The 20,439-nt window shown below is 53.9% G+C and overlaps 1 protein-coding gene across 2 annotated transcripts; it reads left to right on the plus strand.

Moving 5' to 3' along the window:
* Positions 1–94: 94 nt before the first annotated feature.
* On the plus strand, positions 95–17,182 carry LOC125686179 (splicing factor 3A subunit 2-like). Of its 2 annotated transcripts, none has more exons than XM_048929898.1 (2): positions 95–249; positions 15,507–17,182. In XM_048929898.1, the coding sequence occupies exon 2, from the start codon at positions 15,625–15,627 to the stop codon at positions 16,933–16,935; it is 1,311 nt and encodes a 436-aa protein (XP_048785855.1). In that variant the 5' UTR covers positions 95–249; positions 15,507–15,624; the 3' UTR covers positions 16,936–17,182. The 2 variants fall into 2 exon arrangements, with proteins under 2 accessions (XP_048785855.1, XP_048785856.1); XM_048929899.1 differs by lacking the exon at positions 95–249 and adding an exon at positions 10,633–11,047 and having other exon boundaries at positions 15,983–17,182.
* Positions 17,183–20,439: the final 3,257 nt, after the last annotated feature.

Genomic DNA, 20,439 nt, shown 5'->3' on the forward strand with positions numbered 1-20,439 from the left:
TGAACACAAAGCACGAAAATACATTGCAGACAAACAAAGGACTGAACTGAATGGACTTTGGGAGAAGTCAATACAGACAACAGCCACCCCTGGGACGCCTGTGGGGCTCCAGCACGGCAGGCAGCCAAGGATTTTGGCCCGGCCTTCCCTGCAGGCACTTCTGCACCCAAAGGCTGAGGACAACTTTCCATCACACGCTGCCATCTACGCAGCTGCGGAGCAGAGTTATGCAAGTTGCAGAGCTGCCAGGTGGGCAGCTGGCTGACGCTCAGCATCCCAGCACCATCTCAGCACCATTCCAGCACATCCCACACCATGACAGAACATCCCAGCACCATCTCAGCACCATTCCAGCACATCCCACACCATCACAGAACATCCCAGCACAACCCAGCACATCCCAGCCCCATACCAGCACCATCCAAGGACACCCCAGCACCATTCCACAACATCCCAGCATACCCCAGAACTATCCCACACATTTCCAGAACCATCCCAGCACATCCCAGCAACATTCAAGCACATCCCAGCATAGCCCAGGTCCATCCCAGAACATCCCAGCACATTCCAGCCCGATCCAAGCACATCCCAGCCCCATACCAGCACAATCCCACACCATCCCAGTTCATCCCACTCCATCCCAGCACAACCCAGCACCATTCAAGCACATCCCAGCATATCACACACCATTACAGAACATACCATCACATCCCAGCACATCCCACACCATTCCAGCACATTCCAGCCCCATCCTTGCTCATTCCCACACCACTCCAGCACATCCCAGCACATCCCAGCACCACTCCACAACATCCCAGCAAGTCCAAGCACAGTCCCAGCACATCACAGCAAATCCCAGCACATCCCAGCACAACCCAGACATCCCATACTATTCCTCACGATCCCAGCACCTCCCAGCCCCATCACACACCATCCCACACCATCCCAGCACATCCCAACCCCTTCCCACAACACCCCAGCATGTCCAAGGATGATCCCAGCACATCCCAGCACATCTCATCCCAGCCGCTGCATCCCACAACATCCCAACACTTCGCAGCACAACCCAGCACCAGCCCACCACATCCCAGCCCCATCGCAGGACATCCCAGCACCAGCCCACCGCTTCACAGCAAATCCCAGAACCATCCCACACCTTACCAGCACCATCCCAGCACATCCCAGCCTCATCGCAGTACGATCCCAGCACATCCCACACCATTCCAGTACATCCCAGCACCATCCCAGCATAACCCAGCACGTCCCAGCACATCCCATCACCTTCCCAGCGCAACCCAGAACCTTCCGACGCCTTCCCAGCTCATTCCAGCACATCCCAGCATCATCCCACACCATCCCAGCACAACCCAGCACCACTCCAGAACATACCAGCACCATCCCAGCACATTCCATCCCCATCCCAGAACAACCCAGACATCCAATACTATTCCACACGACCCCAGCACCATTCCAGCACCTCCCAGCCCCAACACACACCCTCCACACCACCATCACAGCACATCCCAGCACCATCCCAGCTGCATCCCACACCATCCCTGCACATCGCAGCACCATCCCAGCCCCATCTAAGTACAACCCAGCACATCCCATCACGTCTCAGTACAACCCAGCTCATCCCAGCGGCATCCCAGCACAACCCAGACCCATCATCCCATCCATGTATCCATCTAGAAACTCAGCTTCCCCAGTCCTTCAGTGAACAGACACAAAGACACCCACCGTGTGCTGCCTTCTCCTCCACCATTTCCTTCAGGACATGGCAGAGCCTCTGCGGATATTCTCCAATTCTCCATGCCTCTCTCCGTCTCTCAGGACCTGAACACAAAGCACGAAAATACATTGCAGACAAACAAAGGACTGAACTGAATGGATTTTGGGTGAAGTCAATACAGACAACAGCCACCCCTGGGACGCCTGTGGGGCTCCAGCACGGCAGGCAGCCAAGGATTTTGGCCCGGCCTTCCCTGCAGGCACTTCTGCACCCAAAGGCTGAGGACAACTTTCCATCACACGCTGCCCTCTACGCAGCTGCGGAGCAGAGTTATGCAAGTTGCAGAGCTGCCAGGTGGGCAGCTGGCTGGCGCTCAGCATCCCAGCACCATCTCAGCACCATTCCAGCACATCCCACAACATGACAGAACATCCCAGCACCATCTCAGCACCATTCCAGCACATCCCACAACATGACAGAACATCCCAGCACCATCTCAGCACCATTCCAGCACATCCCACAACATGACAGAACATCCCAGCACCATCTCAGCACCATTCCAGCACATCCCACACCATCACAGAACATCCCAGCACCATCTCAGCACACACCAGCACCAGCCCACCACATCCCAGCATGTCCAAGGATGATCCCAGCACATCCCAGCACAACCCAGACATCCCATACTATTCCTCACTTCCCCAGCACCTCCCAGCCCCATCACACACCTTCCCAGCACCATCCCAGAACATCCCAGCACATCACAGCCTCATTGCAGTACCTTCCCAGCACATCCGAGCACCATTACAGCACATCCCACCACATCTCAGCTCATCTCACGTCATCCCTGCACAACCCAGCACCACTCCAGAACATCCCAGCCCCATCCCAGCACATGCCAGCACTGTCCCAGCACAACCCATACTATTCCACACGATCCCAGCACGATCCCAGCACCATTCCAGCACCATCACACATCCTCCACACTGTCACACCACAAACCAGCACCATCCCAGCCCCATCCCACACCATCCCAGTACATTGCAGCACCATCCCACAACATGCCAGCCTGTCCCAGCCCCATCCCAGCACAACCCAGCACGTTCCACACAATTCCATATCAACCCATCACGTCCCAGCACATCCCAGCACCAGCCCACTGCATCCCAACTGTATGGGAACTGCTGAGTCACGGCCTGAACCTCTGATTGATCACCTGAGGTGAGCCATGAGTCAGCCAGAGGAGCACAGGTGAAGGCAATTCACCTGTGCTGCTGGAAGGGGTGGAGCCTGGCTCCACCCCTCCTGGACCTATTTAAGAGCTGGCTACCAGAGGGGAAGGATCTCTTCTGGAGATCCTCCTCTTTGATATCTTCTAGTGAGCTCAACCCAAGGGTAAGCTCTTCTACTTATTCTCTTTTGTGATCCCTGTTTGCTGTGCCTTACTCTTTTGATTATATTGCAATTATAACATCTTGGTTATACACTTTGCCTTACTCTTTTGATTATATTGCAATTATAACATCTTGGTTATACACTTGGCGAGCCAGGCAGGCTGAATATACTAAAATTAACATGTCTTTCCTGTGGAATTTCTATAAATGGGTCAAGGGGGAGAACAATACTCCCCTAGAGAAAATGATTCCAGGGCAGATCCCAGGGTTTGAGGGATCGCCCTATTACGAGTTAGCTGCCATCATTGAAAAATGGGGTCCCTTACGTGTTATGGGCAATCTCTCCCCATATCGCATGGCAGACTATTTTCAAGGACTTGGCAAGGACATTCTCATCACCAAAGAAAGACAATTGGCTGCCTCCATGGTGGCATGGCCACTATTAACCGCTTTAAATCATGCGGACTCAAGAAATAATACTTTAGAAACCGAAAATCAACTTTTGAAAGATCGCATTGAAAAGTTAGAGCACGAACTTGGCGTTTTAACGGGGAAGAAGCCAATTCTACATCTTCCTGTAAGCCAAATTCGTAATATTTCAATAAATGATGACCAGGCTCCTGAATCAACAGACTTCGTTGATCAGGACAACAAGAAATCCAAATCAGACCTTGAATGTCCAATTCAAACTGATCCATTGGAGGTCCGTCCTGTGATAACCCAAAAAACAAAAAAAGTACAGGACAGACCGGCAGGGGTGCCACCTGATCAATGGCCCCCTGCCCAGACTCATTTACATGTGACAGCTCGGCCATACACGGCGACAGAATTAATGGACTTAGTACAACGATTTCGGCAGAAGCCCAGAGAAAGTGTGCCGGCTTGGTTATTGAGACTGTGGGATTCTGGGGCAGAAAGTGTCGTGGTGAATGGCCCAGAAATATCTAAGTTGGCCACCATGACTGTCCATCCTGCTCTTAGGCAAAGGTTATACGTGGGCAATCAATATCGTGATGAAAACCATTCCATATTAGAATGGTTAATGGCGGCCTGCCGTATGGTATGGCCGAATAAATCAGACATACCGTTACATACAGGTATGTGGTCCTCCATGGAGGACCTTCAGAACTATATCCGTGAACTGGGTGTAAGAGAGGCCATCTATGAAGATACATTTGATGGCCCTGATATGGTTAAATTTTCAGCAGGGATGAGAGATTTAATTCTACAACAAGCTCCCTCCCATCTGTACGGTACCTTAGTTTCAATATTAAATCCCCTTGTAGCATCAGAAGCCGTAGTCCAGCAGGTTGCCCAGTTAGTTGCCGATTTGGGAGAAACAGAACGCCTGCGGACTAGGTGCAATATTCGGTTTTTGGAGGAAGCAGAGGTCCTGCCGGTAAATAAAACCAGAATGCCGGCTACTCGAGCTCCTCGATCGGGACCCATAAGGGTATCCCGAAAACAAATGTTTAATGATTTAATTCGGGCTGGGGTCCAATTTGCTAAGATTGACCGCCAGCCCAATCACGTCCTTCTCCAGCTCTGGAGACAACTAAAGGACAATCAAAAATTCCAGAGCTACCCTAAGAAATCCAGGGTAAGAGCTATAGAAAGGGTTCCAACAACAACATGGAACCTAGAAGATTTTATTGTTCCAAACAGGAAAAAGAAGCCACCTCAGGTGTCTCGGGCCACAATGCCTGAGCCATCAGAAGCAAAAGAACTGGCCCTAGCACAATTCATGCAGTGACAAGGGGTGTTAGTCCCCGTAGGGCCTCCAGACGGGACCGGAGGCCCTATGTAGAATTAACGATTTATTGGTCCCGAAAAAATATTCAGAGAGTGATGGCACTAGTAGATACTGGAGCAGAAACATCAATTATCTATGGAGATCCGGAAAAATTTCATGGCGACAGAGTGATGATTGGTGGTTTTGGGGGACAGACTATTCCTGTCACCCAAACATGGTTAAAATTGGGGGTTGGGCGTCTCCCACCCCGGGAGTACAAGGTGTCTATTGCCCCAGTCCAAGAATACATCCTGGGCATAGACATTCTATGGGGTCTGGCTCTCCAAACAACTGTGGGAGAGTTCAGACTTCGACAAAGATGTATCAGTATCCGGGCGGTGCAGGCAATATTAAGAGGCCATGCGAAACATGAGCCTGTTTGCCTGCCGAAACCGCGCCGGATTACTAACGTTAGACAGTATAGACTCCCGGGTGGGCAAGATGAAATATCGAGAACGGTGCAGGAATTAGAAAAAGTGGGCATTATAAGACCTGCACACAGCCCGTATAACTCCCCCATATGGCCGGTGCGAAAGTCGGATGGCACATGGAGGATGACAGTAGATTACAGAGAATTAAATAAGGTCACGCCGCCTATTCATGCGGCCGTACCCAATATTGCTTCCCTAATGGACACATTGAGTAGGGAGATAAAAACCTACCATTGTGTCCTAGATCAAGCAAATGCATTCTTCAGTATCCCAATTGCTGAGGAATCGCAAGATCAGTTTGCGTTTACGTGGGGAGGCAGGCAGTGGACCTTTCAGGTCCTGCCACAGGGGTACGTGCATTCACCAACGTATTGTCACAATCTAGTGGCGCGTGACCTGGCTGACTGGAGAAAACCTGATGATGTTAACCTATATCATTATATTGATGATCTCCTGTTGACATCCGACTCACTGGAGGTAGTAGGACAGGCAGCTGATTCATTAACTGCCTATTTGCAACAAAGGGGATGGGCTATACATCCCCAAAAGGTGCAAGGTCCAGGCCTGTCCGTAAAATTCCTGGGGGTGGTTTGGTCAGGAAAGACCAAAGTGCTACCCAGTGCTGTTATAGATAAGGTTCAGGCATTCCCAGTCCCTACAACATCAAAGCAGCTGCAAGAGTTTCTAGGTATATTGGGTTATTGGCGTTCCTTTATACCTCACCTAGCGCAGCTGCTAAGGCCACTATACAGACTCACAAAAAAGGGGCAGCTATGGGACTGGGGGAAAACCGAACAGGATGCTTTCCAACAAGCAAAACTGGCAGTTAAACAAGCTCAGGCATTGGGTATATTCGATCCTACCCTCCCAGCCGAGTTGGACGTTCATGTTACTCAAGACGGCTTCGGTTGGGGCCTGTGGCAGCGCCAGAGTTCTGTTCGGACCCCCATTGGTTTCTGGTCTCAGGTTTGGCACGGAGCAGAAGAAAGATACAGTATGATTGAAAAACAGTTATTGGCTGCCTATTCGGCATTACAGGCAGTAGAGCCAATAACTCAGACAGCTGCAGTTATAGTCAAGACCACTCTGCCAATTCAGGGGTGGGTGAAGGATCTGACCCACCTTCCTAAGACAGGGGTGGCCCAAGCACAAACAGTGGCACGATGGGTCGCCTATCTCAGCCAAAGGAGCAGTCTGTCTTCATCCCCCTTGAAAGAAGAACTTCAGAAGATCCTAGGCCCAGTTACATATCACAGTGATGCACCAAAAGAAATACTGGTCGCTCCACCAGAGAAGAGTCCCGTTCACGAGGGAAAATATCCTATCCCTGAAGATGCCTGGTACACAGATGGGTCCAGCAAGGGCAACCCGAGCAAGTGGAGAGCAATAGCATACCATCCTTCCACCGAGACAATCTGGTTCGATGAGGGGGATGGTCAGAGCAGCCAATGGGCAGAACTGCGAGCTGTGTGGATGGTTATAACCAAGGAACCCGGTGATGGTATCCTGAACATCTGCACAGATAGTTGGGCTGTGTACCGGGGGCTCACTCTCTGGATTGCACAGTGGGCCACCCAGGAATGGACTATCCACGCCCGACCGATCTGGGGCAAAGACATGTGGTTAGATATATGGAATACGGTCAAACACAGGACTGTACGTGTCTACCATGTTTCTGGTCATCAGCCCCTACAGTCACCGGGAAACGATGAAGCCGACACATTGGCCTGAGTTCGATGGATTGAGAATTCACCATCTGAGAACATCGCCCGCTGGCTACATCAGAAGCTACGGCATGCTGGACAAAAGACAATGTGGGCAGCTGCTAAAGCATGGGGACTGCCCATACAACTATCTGATATCGTCCAGGCATGCCAGGATTGCGACGCTTGCTCCAAGATGAGACCGAGATCGTTGCCCGAAACAACAGCCCATCTTGCTAGGGGACACAATCCTCTCCAGCGATGGCAGGTCGATTACATCGGGCCCCTTCCTCGTTCCGAAGGGGCAAGATATGCCCTGACCTGTGTTGACACTGCAAGTGGGCTACTGCAGGCCTATCCAGTACCGAAAGCAAACCAGGCATATACCATCAAGGCACTCACTAAACTGATGTCTGCCTACGGGACACCTCAAGTCATTGAGAGCGACCAAGGGACTCATTTTACTGGTGCAACGATACAGCGCTGGGCAGAAGAAAATAACATCGAATGGCGATTCCACCTGCCATATAATCCAACAGGGGCAGGCCTCATCGAACGTTATAATGGTATTCTTAAGGCTGCCCTGAAGACAGACTCCCAGTCCTTGCAGGGGTGGACAAAAAGACTGTATGAAACCCTGCGGGACCTGAATGAAAGACCTCGAGATGGCAGACCCAGTGCCCTGAGAATGTTGCAGACGACATGGGCCACCCCGCTTAGGATCCAAATTACGGGCACTGATCATCAGGTAAGACCCCAAATTGGTAATGAAAATAATCTTCTGCTCCCTGCCCCTGAAAACTTAGAGCCAGGTACCCATAAAATAAAATGGCCCTGGAAGGTGCAGGTAGGACCCAAGTGGTGTGGCCTACTTGCACCTTGGGGGAGACTATTGGAGGTGGGAGGCTCAGTAGTCCCTCCAGTAATAGGTACATGGCCTACTGATATTATGGTCAACACTCCGATCTTTATTGCTAAAGGGACCCCCATCATGTCCCTATGGCAGATCAGGACACCTCCTTTGGTGCCTGATATCGTTATGCAGCCGCAGATATCCGGCAAAAAGGTGTGGTACAGGCGGCCAGGACGTGCCCCAGTACAAGCGGAAGTGTTGACCCAAGACAGAAATACGGCCTGTATCTTGCCCTGGAGAGCAGACCTTCCCCTCCTGGTACCTGTAAAACATCTGTATTACTCCCCGTGAGTCTGTGAGCCTTCAGGACCACCGGAAGGAACAAAATGCCATCAAGCATTCCAGTGTTACTGTCAGATCACGTACAACACCCGGTGATGGTCTGCATGGGACTGATGGAACATAGAATGGACTTGCACCTCAGGACTTCATACCTCCAGGCACATCATCGAGCACTGGCCCATAGAAGAGTACGGACATCCACTAATCATCACTTGTCTTGAACTGTACCAACATACGTCGCGATAAAATTGTATAAGCGTCGCGATATACCGGATCTCTGTATTAGGGAAAGCTTACCCTTTTGTTAACCTGATCATTGGTTCACACCGTGAAGGGGTGGAGTGTATGGGAACTGCTGAGTCACGGCCTGAACCTCTGATTGATCACCTGAGGTGAGCCATGAGTCAGCCAGAGGAGCACAGGTGAAGGCAATTCACCTGTGCTGCCGGAAGGGGTGGAGCCAGGCTCCACCCCTCCTGGACCTATTTAAGAGCTGACTACCAGAGGGGAAGGATCTCTTCTGGAGATCCTCCTCTTTGATATCTTCTAGTGAGCTCAACCCAAGGGTAAGCTCTTCTACTTATTCTCTTTTGTGATCCCTGTTTGCTGTGCCTTACTCTTTTGATTATATTGCAATTATAACATCTTGGTTATACACTTTGCCTTACTCTTTTGATTATATTGCAATTATAACATCTTGGTTATACACCAACATATCCCAGAACCATCCCAAACCTTCCCAGAACCATCCCAGAACATCCCAGCTCATCCCAGACCCGTCACAGCACAACCCAGCACCATTCAAGCACATCCCAGCACATCCCACACCATTACAGAACATACCATCACATCCCAGCACCACTGCAGCACATCCCAGCCCCATCGCAACACATTCCCACATGATCCCAGCACACGGCAGCACCATCCCAGCACCATTCCAGCCCCATCCTTGCACATTCCCACACCATCCCAGCACATCCCAGAACATCCCAGCAACATCCCAGCACATCACAGCAAATCCCAGCACAACCCAGACATCCCATACTATTCCTCACGATCCCAGCACCGCCCAGCCCCATCACACACCATCCCACACCATCACAGAACATCCCAGCACATCCCAGCACACATCAGCACCATCCCACAACTCCCCAGCATGTCCAAGGATGATCCCAGCACATCCCAGCACATCTCATCCCAGCCGCTGCATCCCACAACATCCCAACACTTCGCAGCACAACCCAGCACCAGCCCACCACATCCCAGCCCCATCGCAGGACATCCCAGCACCAGCCCACCGCTTCACAGCAAATCCCAGAACCATCCCACACCTTACCAGCACCATCCCAGCACATCCCAGCCTCATCGCAGTACGATCCCAGCACATCCCACACCATTCCAGTACATCCCAGCACCATCCCAGCATAACCCAGCACGTCCCAGCACATCCCATCACCTTCCCAGCGCAACCCAGAACCTTCCGACGCCTTCCCAGCTCATTCCAGCACATCCCAGCATCATCCCACACCATCCCAGCACAACCCAGCACCACTCCAGAACATACCAGCACCATCCCAGCACATTCCATCCCCATCCCAGAACAACCCAGACATCCAATACTATTCCACACGACCCCAGCACCATTCCAGCACCTCCCAGCCCCAACACACACCCTCCACACCACCATCACAGCACATCCCAGCACCATCCCAGCTGCATCCCACACCATCCCTGCACATCGCAGCACCATCCCAGCCCCATCTAAGTACAACCCAGCACATCCCATCACGTCTCAGTACAACCCAGCTCATCCCAGCGGCATCCCAGCACAACCCAGACCCATCATCCCATCCATGTATCCATCTAGAAACTCAGCTTCCCCAGTCCTTCAGTGAACAGACACAAAGACACCCACCGTGTGCTGCCTTCTCCTCCACCATTTCCTTCAGGACATGGCAGAGCCTCTGCGGATATTCTCCAATTCTCCATGCCTCTCTCCGTCTCTCAGGACCTGAACACAAAGCACGAAAATACATTGCAGACAAACAAAGGACTGAACTGAATGGATTTTGGGTGAAGTCAATACAGACAACAGCCACCCCTGGGACGCCTGTGGGGCTCCAGCACGGCAGGCAGCCAAGGATTTTGGCCCGGCCTTCCCTGCAGGCACTTCTGCACCCAAAGGCTGAGGACAACTTTCCATCACACGCTGCCCTCTACGCAGCTGCGGAGCAGAGTTATGCAAGTTGCAGAGCTGCCAGGTGGGCAGCTGGCTGGCGCTCAGCATCCCAGCACCATCTCAGCACCATTCCAGCACATCCCACACCATGACAGAACATCCCAGCACCATCTCAGCACCATTCCAGCACCATCTCAGCACCATTCCAGCACATCCCACAACATGACAGAACATCCCAGCACCATCTCAGCACCATTCCAGCACATCCCACACAATCACTGAACATCCCAGCACCATCTCAGCACCATTCCAGCACATCCCACACCATGACAGAACATCCCAGCACCATCTCAGCACCATTCCAGCACATCCCACACCATCACAGAACATCCCAGCACCATCTCAGCACCATTCCAGCACATCCCACACCATCACAGAACATCCCAGCACCATCTCAGCACCATTCCAGCACATCCCACACCATCACAGAACATCCCAGCACAACCCAGCACATCCCAGCCCCATACCAGCACCATCCAAGGACACCCCAGCTTCATTCCACAACATCCCACCATACCCCAGAACCATCCCACACATTCCCAGAACCATCCCAGCACATGTCAGCACCATCACAGCACATCCCAGTACCATCCCACAACATCCCAGCAACATTCAAGCACATCCCAGCATAGCCCAGGTCCATCCTAGGTCCATCCCAGAACATCCCAGCACATTCCAGCCCGATCCAAGCACATCCCAGCCCCATACCAGCACAATCCCACACCATCCCAGTTCATCCCAGCACATCCCAGACCATTACAGAACATACCATCACATCCCAGCACATCCCACACCATTACAGAACATACCATCACATGCCAGCACATCCCAGCACCACTCCACAACATCCCAGCAAGTCCAAGCACAGTCCCAGCACATCACAGCAAATCCCAGCATCATCCCACACAATCCCTGCACAACCCAGCACCACCCCAGCTGCATCCCACGCCATCCCAGCACAACCCAGACATCCCATACTATTCCTCACGATCCCAGCACCGCCCAGCCCCATCACACACCATCCCACACCATCACAGAACATCCCAGCACCATCCCACAATTCCCCAGCATGCCCAAGGACGATCCCAGCACATCCCAGCACATTTCAACCCAGCCGCTGCATCCCACAACATCCTACCACATCCCAGCTCCATCCCAGCACCATCACAGGACATCCCAGCACCAGCCCACCGCTTCACAGCAAATCCCAGAACCATCCCACACCTTCCCAGCACCATCCCAGAACACCCCAGAACACCCCAGCACATCCCAGCCTCATTGCAGTACCATCCCAGCCCCATCCCATCACCTTCCCACACCATCCCAGCACAACCCAGAACCTTCCAACACCTTCCCAGCTCATTCCAGCACATCCCACCACATCCCAGCATCATCCCACGTCATCCCTGCACAACCCAGGATCATCCCAGTACATTCCAGCATCACTGAAGCACATCCCAGCACAGCCCAGGTCCATCCCAGTACCATCCCAGTGCATCCCAGCAACATCCCAGCCCCATCCTAGCTCATCCCAGCCACATCACATCACATCCCAGCCCCATCCCACACCATCTCACGCCATCACAGAACATCCCAGACCATCCCAGCACAACCCAGCACGTCCCACACAAATCCATACCATCCCAGCACGTCCCAGCACATTCCAGCCCCATCCCAGCACATCCAAACCCCATCCCAGACCATCCCAGTACGCCCCAGCACATCCCACTACCATCCCATCACAATCCCATACTATCCCAGTACGCCCCAGCACATCCCACTACCATCCCATCACAATCCCACACCGTCCCAGCACATCCCAAGACATTCCCACGCCATCCAAGCACATGCCAGAACATCCCAGTTCCATGCCAGCACATCCCAGTACATCCCAGCTCATCCCACACCATCCCAGCCCCATCCCATCCCAGCAACATCCCATCCCATCCCAGGCCAATCCTAGCACATCCCAGCACATCCGAGTCCCATCCCAGCACATCGTGCACTATTCCATACCTTCCCTGCACATCCAGGCACATCCCAACACATCCCAGCCCCATCCCAGCACCTGTATCCCACCCATGTATCCATCCAGAAACTCAGCTTCCCCAGTCCTTCAGTGAACAGACACAAAGACACCCACCGTGCGCTGCCCTCTCCTCCACCATTTCCTTCAGGACATGGCAGAGCCTCTGCGGATATTCTCCAATTCTCCATGCCTCTCTCCGTCTCTCAGGACCTGAACACAAAGCACGAAAATACATTGCAGACAAACAAAGGACTGAACTGAATGGACTTTGGGTGAAGTCAATACAGACAACAGCCACCCCTGGGACGCCTGTGGGGCTCCAGCAACGCAGGCAGCCAAGGATTTTGGCCCGGCCTTCCCTGCAGGCACTACTGCACCCAAAGGCTGAGGACAACTTTCCATCACACACTGCCATCTACGCAGCTGCGGAGCAGAGTTATGCAAGTTGCAGAGCTGCCAGGTGGGCAGCTGGCTGGCGCTCAGCATCCCAGCACCATCTCAGCACCATTCCAGCACATCCCACACCATCACAGAACATCCCAGCACCATCTCAGCACCATTCCAGCACATCCCACACCATCACAGAACATCCCAGCACCATCTCAGCACCATTCCAGCACATCCCACAACATGACAGAACATCCCAGCACCATCTCAGCACCATTCCAGCACATCCCACACCATGACAGAACATCCCACCACCATCTCAGCACCATTCAAGCACATCCCACACCATGACAGAGCATCCCAGCACCATCTCAGCACCATTCCAGCACATCCCACACCATCACAGAACATCCCAGCACCATCTAAGCACCATTCCAGCACATCCCACACCATCACAGAACATCCCAGCACCATCTCAGCACACACCAGCACCAGCCCACCACATCCCAGCATGTCCAAGGATGATCCCAGCTCATCCCAGCACAACCCAGACATCCCATACTATTCCTCACTTCCCCAGCACCTCCCAGCCCCATCACACACCTTCCCAGCACCATCCCAGAACATCCCAGCACATCACAGCCTCATTGCAGTACCTTCCCAGCACATCCGAGCACCATTACAGCACATCCCACCACATCTCAGCTCATCTCACGTCATCCCTGCACAACCCAGCACCACTCCAGAACATCCCAGCCCCATCCCAGCACATGCCAGCACTGTCCCAGCACAACCCATACTATTCCACACGATCCCAGCACGATCCCAGCACCATTCCAGCACCATCACACATCCTCCACACCGTCACACCACAAACCAGCACCATCCCAGCCCCATCCCACACCATCCCAGTACATTGCAGCACCATCCCACAACATGCCAGCCTGTCCCAGCCCCATCCCAGCACAACCCAGCACGTTCCACACAATTCCATATCAACCCAGCACGTCCCAGCACATCCCAGCACCAGCCCACTGCATCCCAACATATCCCAGAACCATCCCAAACCTTCCCAGAACCATCCCAGAACATCCCAGCTCATCCCAGACCCGTCACAGCACAACCCAGCACCATTCAAGCACATCCCAGCACATCCCACACCATTACAGAACATACCATCACATCCCAGCACATCCCAGCACCACTGCAGCACATCCCAGCCCCATCGCAACACATTCCCACATGATCCCAGCACACGGCAGCACCATCCCAGCACCATTCCAGCCCCATCCTTGCACATTCCCACACCATCCCAGCACATCCCAGAACATCCCAGCAACATCCCAGCACATCACAGCAAATCCCAGCACAACCCAGACATCCCATACTATTCCTCACGATCCCAGCACCGCCCAGCCCCATCACACACCATCCCACACCATCACAGAACATCCCAGCACATCCCAGCACACATCAGCACCATCCCACAACTCCCCAGCATGTCCAAGGATGATCCCAGCACATCCCAGCACATCTCATCCCAGCCGCTGCATCCCACAACATCCCAACACTTCGCAGCACAACCCAGCACCAGCCCACCACATCCCAGCCCCATCGCAGGACATCCCAGCACCAGCCCACCGCTTCACAGCAAATCCCAGAACCATCCCACACCTTACCAGCACCATCCCAGCACATCCCAGCCTCATCGCAGTACGATCCCAGCACATCCCACACCATTCCAGTACATCCCAGCACCATCCCAGCATAACCCAGCACGTCCCAGCACATCCCATCACCTTCCCAGCGCAACCCAGAACCTTCCGACGCCTTCCCAGCTCATTCCAGCACATCCCAGCATCATCCCACACCATCCCAGCACAACCCAGCACCACTCCAGAACATACCAGCACCATCCCAGCACATTCCATCCCCATCCCAGAACAACCCAGACATCCAATACTATTCCACACGACCCCAGCACCATTCCAGCACCTCCCAGCCCCAACACACACCCTCCACACCACCATCACAGCACATCCCAGCACCATCCCAGCTGCATCCCACACCATCCCTGCACATCGCAGCACCATCCCAGCCCCATCTAAGTACAACCCAGCACATCCCATCACGTCTCAGTACAACCCAGCTCATCCCAGCGGCATCCCAGCACAACCCAGACCCATCATCCCATCCATGTATCCATCTAGAAACTCAGCTTCCCCAGTCCTTCAGTGAACAGACACAAAGACACCCACCGTGTGCTGCCTTCTCCTCCACCATTTCCTTCAGGACATGGCAGAGCCTCTGCGGATATTCTCCAATTCTCCATGCCTCTCTCCGTCTCTCAGGACCTGAACACAAAGCACGAAAATACATTGCAGACAAACAAAGGACTGAACTGAATGGATTTTGGGTGAAGTCAATACAGACAACAGCCACCCCTGGGACGCCTGTGGGGCTCCAGCACGGCAGGCAGCCAAGGATTTTGGCCCGGCCTTCCCTGCAGGCACTTCTGCACCCAAAGGCTGAGGACAACTTTCCATCACACGCTGCCCTCTACGCAGCTGCGGAGCAGAGTTATGCAAGTTGCAGAGCTGCCAGGTGGGCAGCTGGCTGGCGCTCAGCATCCCAGCACCATCTCAGCACCATTCCAGCACATCCCACAACATGACAGAACATCCCAGCACCATCTCAGCACCATTCCAGCACATCCCACAACATGACAGAACATCCCAGCACCATCTCAGCACCATTCCAGCACATCCCACAACATGACAGAACATCCCAGCACCATCTCAGCACCATTCCAGCACATCCCACACCATCACAGAACATCCCAGCACCATCTCAGCACCATTCCAGCACATCCCACACCATCACAGAACATCCCAGCACCATCTCAGCACCATTCCAGCACATCCCACACCATCACAGAACATCCCAGCACAACCCAGCACATCCCAGCCCCATACCAGCACCATCCAAGGACACCCCAGCTTCATTCCACAACATCCCACCATACCCCAGAACCATCCCACACATTCCCAGAACCATCCCAGCACATGTCAGCACCATCACAGCACATCCCAGTACCATCCCACAACATCCCAGCAACATTCAAGCACATCCCAGCATAGCCCAGGTCCATCCTAGGTCCATCCCAGAACATCCCAGCACATTCCAGCCCGATCCAAGCACATCCCAGCCCCATACCAGCACAATCCCACACCATCCCAGTTCATCCCAGCACATCCCAGACCATTACAGAACATACCATCACATCCCAGCACATCCCACACCATTACAGAACATACCATCACATGCCAGCACATCCCAGCACCACTCCACAACATCCCAGCAAGTCCAAGCACAGTCCCAGCACATCACAGCAAATCCCAGCATCATCCCACACAATCCCTGCACAACCCAGCACCACCCCAGCTGCATCCCACGCCATCCCAGCACAACCCAGACATCCCATACTATTCCTCACGATCCCAGCACCGCCCAGCCCCATCACACACCATCCCACACCATCACAGAACATCCCAGCACCATCCCACAATTCCCCAGCATGCCCAAGGACGATCCCAGCACATCCCAGCACATTTCAACCCAGCCGCTGCATCCCACAACATCCTACCACATCCCAGCTCCATCCCAGCACCATCACAGGACATCCCAGCACCAGCCCACCGCTTCACAGCAAATCCCAGAACCATCCCACACCTTCCCAGCACCATCCCAGAACACCCCAGAACACCCCAGCACATCCCAGCCTCATTGCAGTACCATCCCAGCCCCATCCCATCACCTTCCCACACCATCCCAGCACAACCCAGAACCTTCCAACACCTTCCCAGCTCATTCCAGCACATCCCACCACATCCCAGCATCATCCCACGTCATCCCTGCACAACCCAGGATCATCCCAGTACATTCCAGCATCACTGAAGCACATCCCAGCACAGCCCAGGTCCATCCCAGTACCATCCCAGTGCATCCCAGCAACATCCCAGCCCCATCCTAGCTCATCCCAGCCACATCACATCACATCCCAGCCCCATCCCACACCATCTCACGCCATCACAGAACATCCCAGACCATCCCAGCACAACCCAGCACGTCCCACACAAATCCATACCATCCCAGCACGTCCCAGCACATTCCAGCCCCATCCCAGCACATCCAAACCCCATCCCAGACCATCCCAGTACGCCCCAGCACATCCCACTACCATCCCATCACAATCCCATACTATCCCAGTACGCCCCAGCACATCCCACTACCATCCCATCACAATCCCACACCATCCCAGCACATCCCAAGACATTCCCACGCCATCCAAGCACATGCCAGAACATCCCAGTTCCATGCCAGCACATCCCAGTACATCCCAGCTCATCCCACACCATCCCAGCCCCATCCCATCCCAGCAACATCCCATCCCATCCCAGGCCAATCCTAGCACATCCCAGCACATCCGAGTCCCATCCCAGCACATCGTGCACTATTCCATACCTTCCCTGCACATCCAGGCACATCCCAACACATCCCAGCCCCATCCCAGCACCTGTATCCCACCCATGTATCCATCCAGAAACTCAGCTTCCCCAGTCCTTCAGTGAACAGACACAAAGACACCCACCGTGCGCTGCCCTCTCCTCCACCATTTCCTTCAGGACATGGCAGAGCCTCTGCGGATATTCTCCAATTCTCCATGCCTCTCTCCGTCTCTCAGGACCTGAACACAAAGCACGAAAATACATTGCAGACAAACAAAGGACTGAACTGAATGGACTTTGGGTGAAGTCAATACAGACAACAGCCACCCCTGGGACGCCTGTGGGGCTCCAGCAACGCAGGCAGCCAAGGATTTTGGCCCGGCCTTCCCTGCAGGCACTACTGCACCCAAAGGCTGAGGACAACTTTCCATCACACACTGCCATCTACGCAGCTGCGGAGCAGAGTTATGCAAGTTGCAGAGCTGCCAGGTGGGCAGCTGGCTGGCGCTCAGCATCCCAGCACCATCTCAGCACCATTCCAGCACATCCCACACCATCACAGAACATCCCAGCACCATCTCAGCACCATTCCAGCACATCCCACACCATCACAGAACATCCCAGCACCATCTCAGCACCATTCCAGCACATCCCACAACATGACAGAACATCCCAGCACCATCTCAGCACCATTCCAGCACATCCCACACCATGACAGAACATCCCACCACCATCTCAGCACCATTCAAGCACATCCCACACCATGACAGAGCATCCCAGCACCATCTCAGCACCATTCCAGCACATCCCACACCATCACAGAACATCCCAGCACCATCTAAGCACCATTCCAGCACATCCCACACCATCACAGAACATCCCAGCACCATCTCAGCACACACCAGCACCAGCCCACCACATCCCAGCATGTCCAAGGATGATCCCAGCTCATCCCAGCACAACCCAGACATCCCATACTATTCCTCACTTCCCCAGCACCTCCCAGCCCCATCACACACCTTCCCAGCACCATCCCAGAACATCCCAGCACATCACAGCCTCATTGCAGTACCTTCCCAGCACATCCGAGCACCATTACAGCACATCCCACCACATCTCAGCTCATCTCACGTCATCCCTGCACAACCCAGCACCACTCCAGAACATCCCAGCCCCATCCCAGCACATGCCAGCACTGTCCCAGCACAACCCATACTATTCCACACGATCCCAGCACGATCCCAGCACCATTCCAGCACCATCACACATCCTCCACACCGTCACACCACAAACCAGCACCATCCCAGCCCCATCCCACACCATCCCAGTACATTGCAGCACCATCCCACAACATGCCAGCCTGTCCCAGCCCCATCCCAGCACAACCCAGCACGTTCCACACAATTCCATATCAACCCAGCACGTCCCAGCACATCCCAGCACCAGCCCACTGCATCCCAACATATCCCAGAACCATCCCAAACCTTCCCAGAACCATCCCAGAACATCCCAGCTCATCCCAGACCCGTCACAGCACAACCCAGCACCATTCAAGCACATCCCAGCACATCCCACACCATTACAGAACATACCATCACATCCCAGCACATCCCAGCACCACTGCAGCACATCCCAGCCCCATCGCAACACATTCCCACATGATCCCAGCACACGGCAGCACCATCCCAGAACCATTCCAGCCCCATCCTTGCGCATTCCCACACCATCCCAGCACATCCCAGAACATCCCAGCAACATCCCAGCACATCACAGCAAATCCCAGCACAACCCAGACATCCCATACTATTCCTCACGATCCCAGCACCGCCCAGCCCCATCACACACCATCCCACACCATCACAGAACATCCCAGCACATCCCAGCACACATCAGCACCATCCCACAACTCCCCAGCATGTCCAAGGATGATCCCAGCACATCCCAGCACATCTCATCCCAGCCGCTGCATCCCACAACATCCCAACACTTCGCAGCACAACCCAGCACCAGCCCACCACATCCCAGCCCCATAACAGCACCATCGCAGAACCTTCTGACACCTTCCTAGCTCATTCCAGCACATCCCACCATATCCCAGCATCATCCCACACCAGCCCTGCACAACCCAGCACCATCCCAGTACATTCCAGCACCATTGAAGCACATCCCAGCACCATCCCAGTACGTCCCAGCCCCATCCCAGCACATCACTGCCACATCACATCATGTCCCAGCCCCATCCCACACCATCTCATGCCATCACAGAACATCCCAGACCATCCCAGCACATTCCAGCCCCACCCCAGCACACCCAGCACATCCAAGCCCCATCCCAGACCATCCCAGTACGCCCCATCCCAGACCATCCCAGTACGCCCCAGCACATCCCACCACCATCCCATCACAATCCCACACCATCCCACCACATCCCAAGACATTCCCACACCATCCAAGCACATGCCAGAACATCCCAGTTCCATGCCAGCACATCCCAGTATGTCCCAGCCCCATCCCAGTACATCCCAGGACATCCCACACCATCCCAGCCCCATCCCATCCCATCCCAGCAACATCCCAGGCCAATCCTAGCACATCTGAGCCCCATCCCAGCACATCGTGCACTATTCCATACCTTCCCTGCACATCCAGGCACATCCCAGCACATCCCAGCCCCATCCCAGCACCTGTATCCCACCCATGTATCCATCTAGAAACTCAGCTTCCCCAGTCCTTCAGTGAACAGACACAAAGACACCCACCGTGTGCTGCCTTCTCCTCCACCATTTCCTTCAGGACATGGCAGAGCCTCTGCGGATATTCTCCAATTCTCCATGCCTCTCTCCGTCTCTCAGGACCTGAACACAAAGCACGAAAATACATTGCAGACAAACAAAGGACTGAACTGAATGGACTTTGGGTGAAGTCAATACAGACAACAGCCACCCCTGGGACGCCTGTGGGGCTCCAGCACGGCAGGCAGCCAAGGATTTTGGCCCGGCCTTCCCTGCAGGCACTTCTGCACCCAAAGG

Source organism: Lagopus muta, chromosome 32, assembly GCF_023343835.1.
Source record: "Lagopus muta isolate bLagMut1 chromosome 32, bLagMut1 primary, whole genome shotgun sequence".
Lineage (NCBI taxonomy): Eukaryota > Metazoa > Chordata > Aves > Galliformes > Phasianidae > Lagopus > Lagopus muta.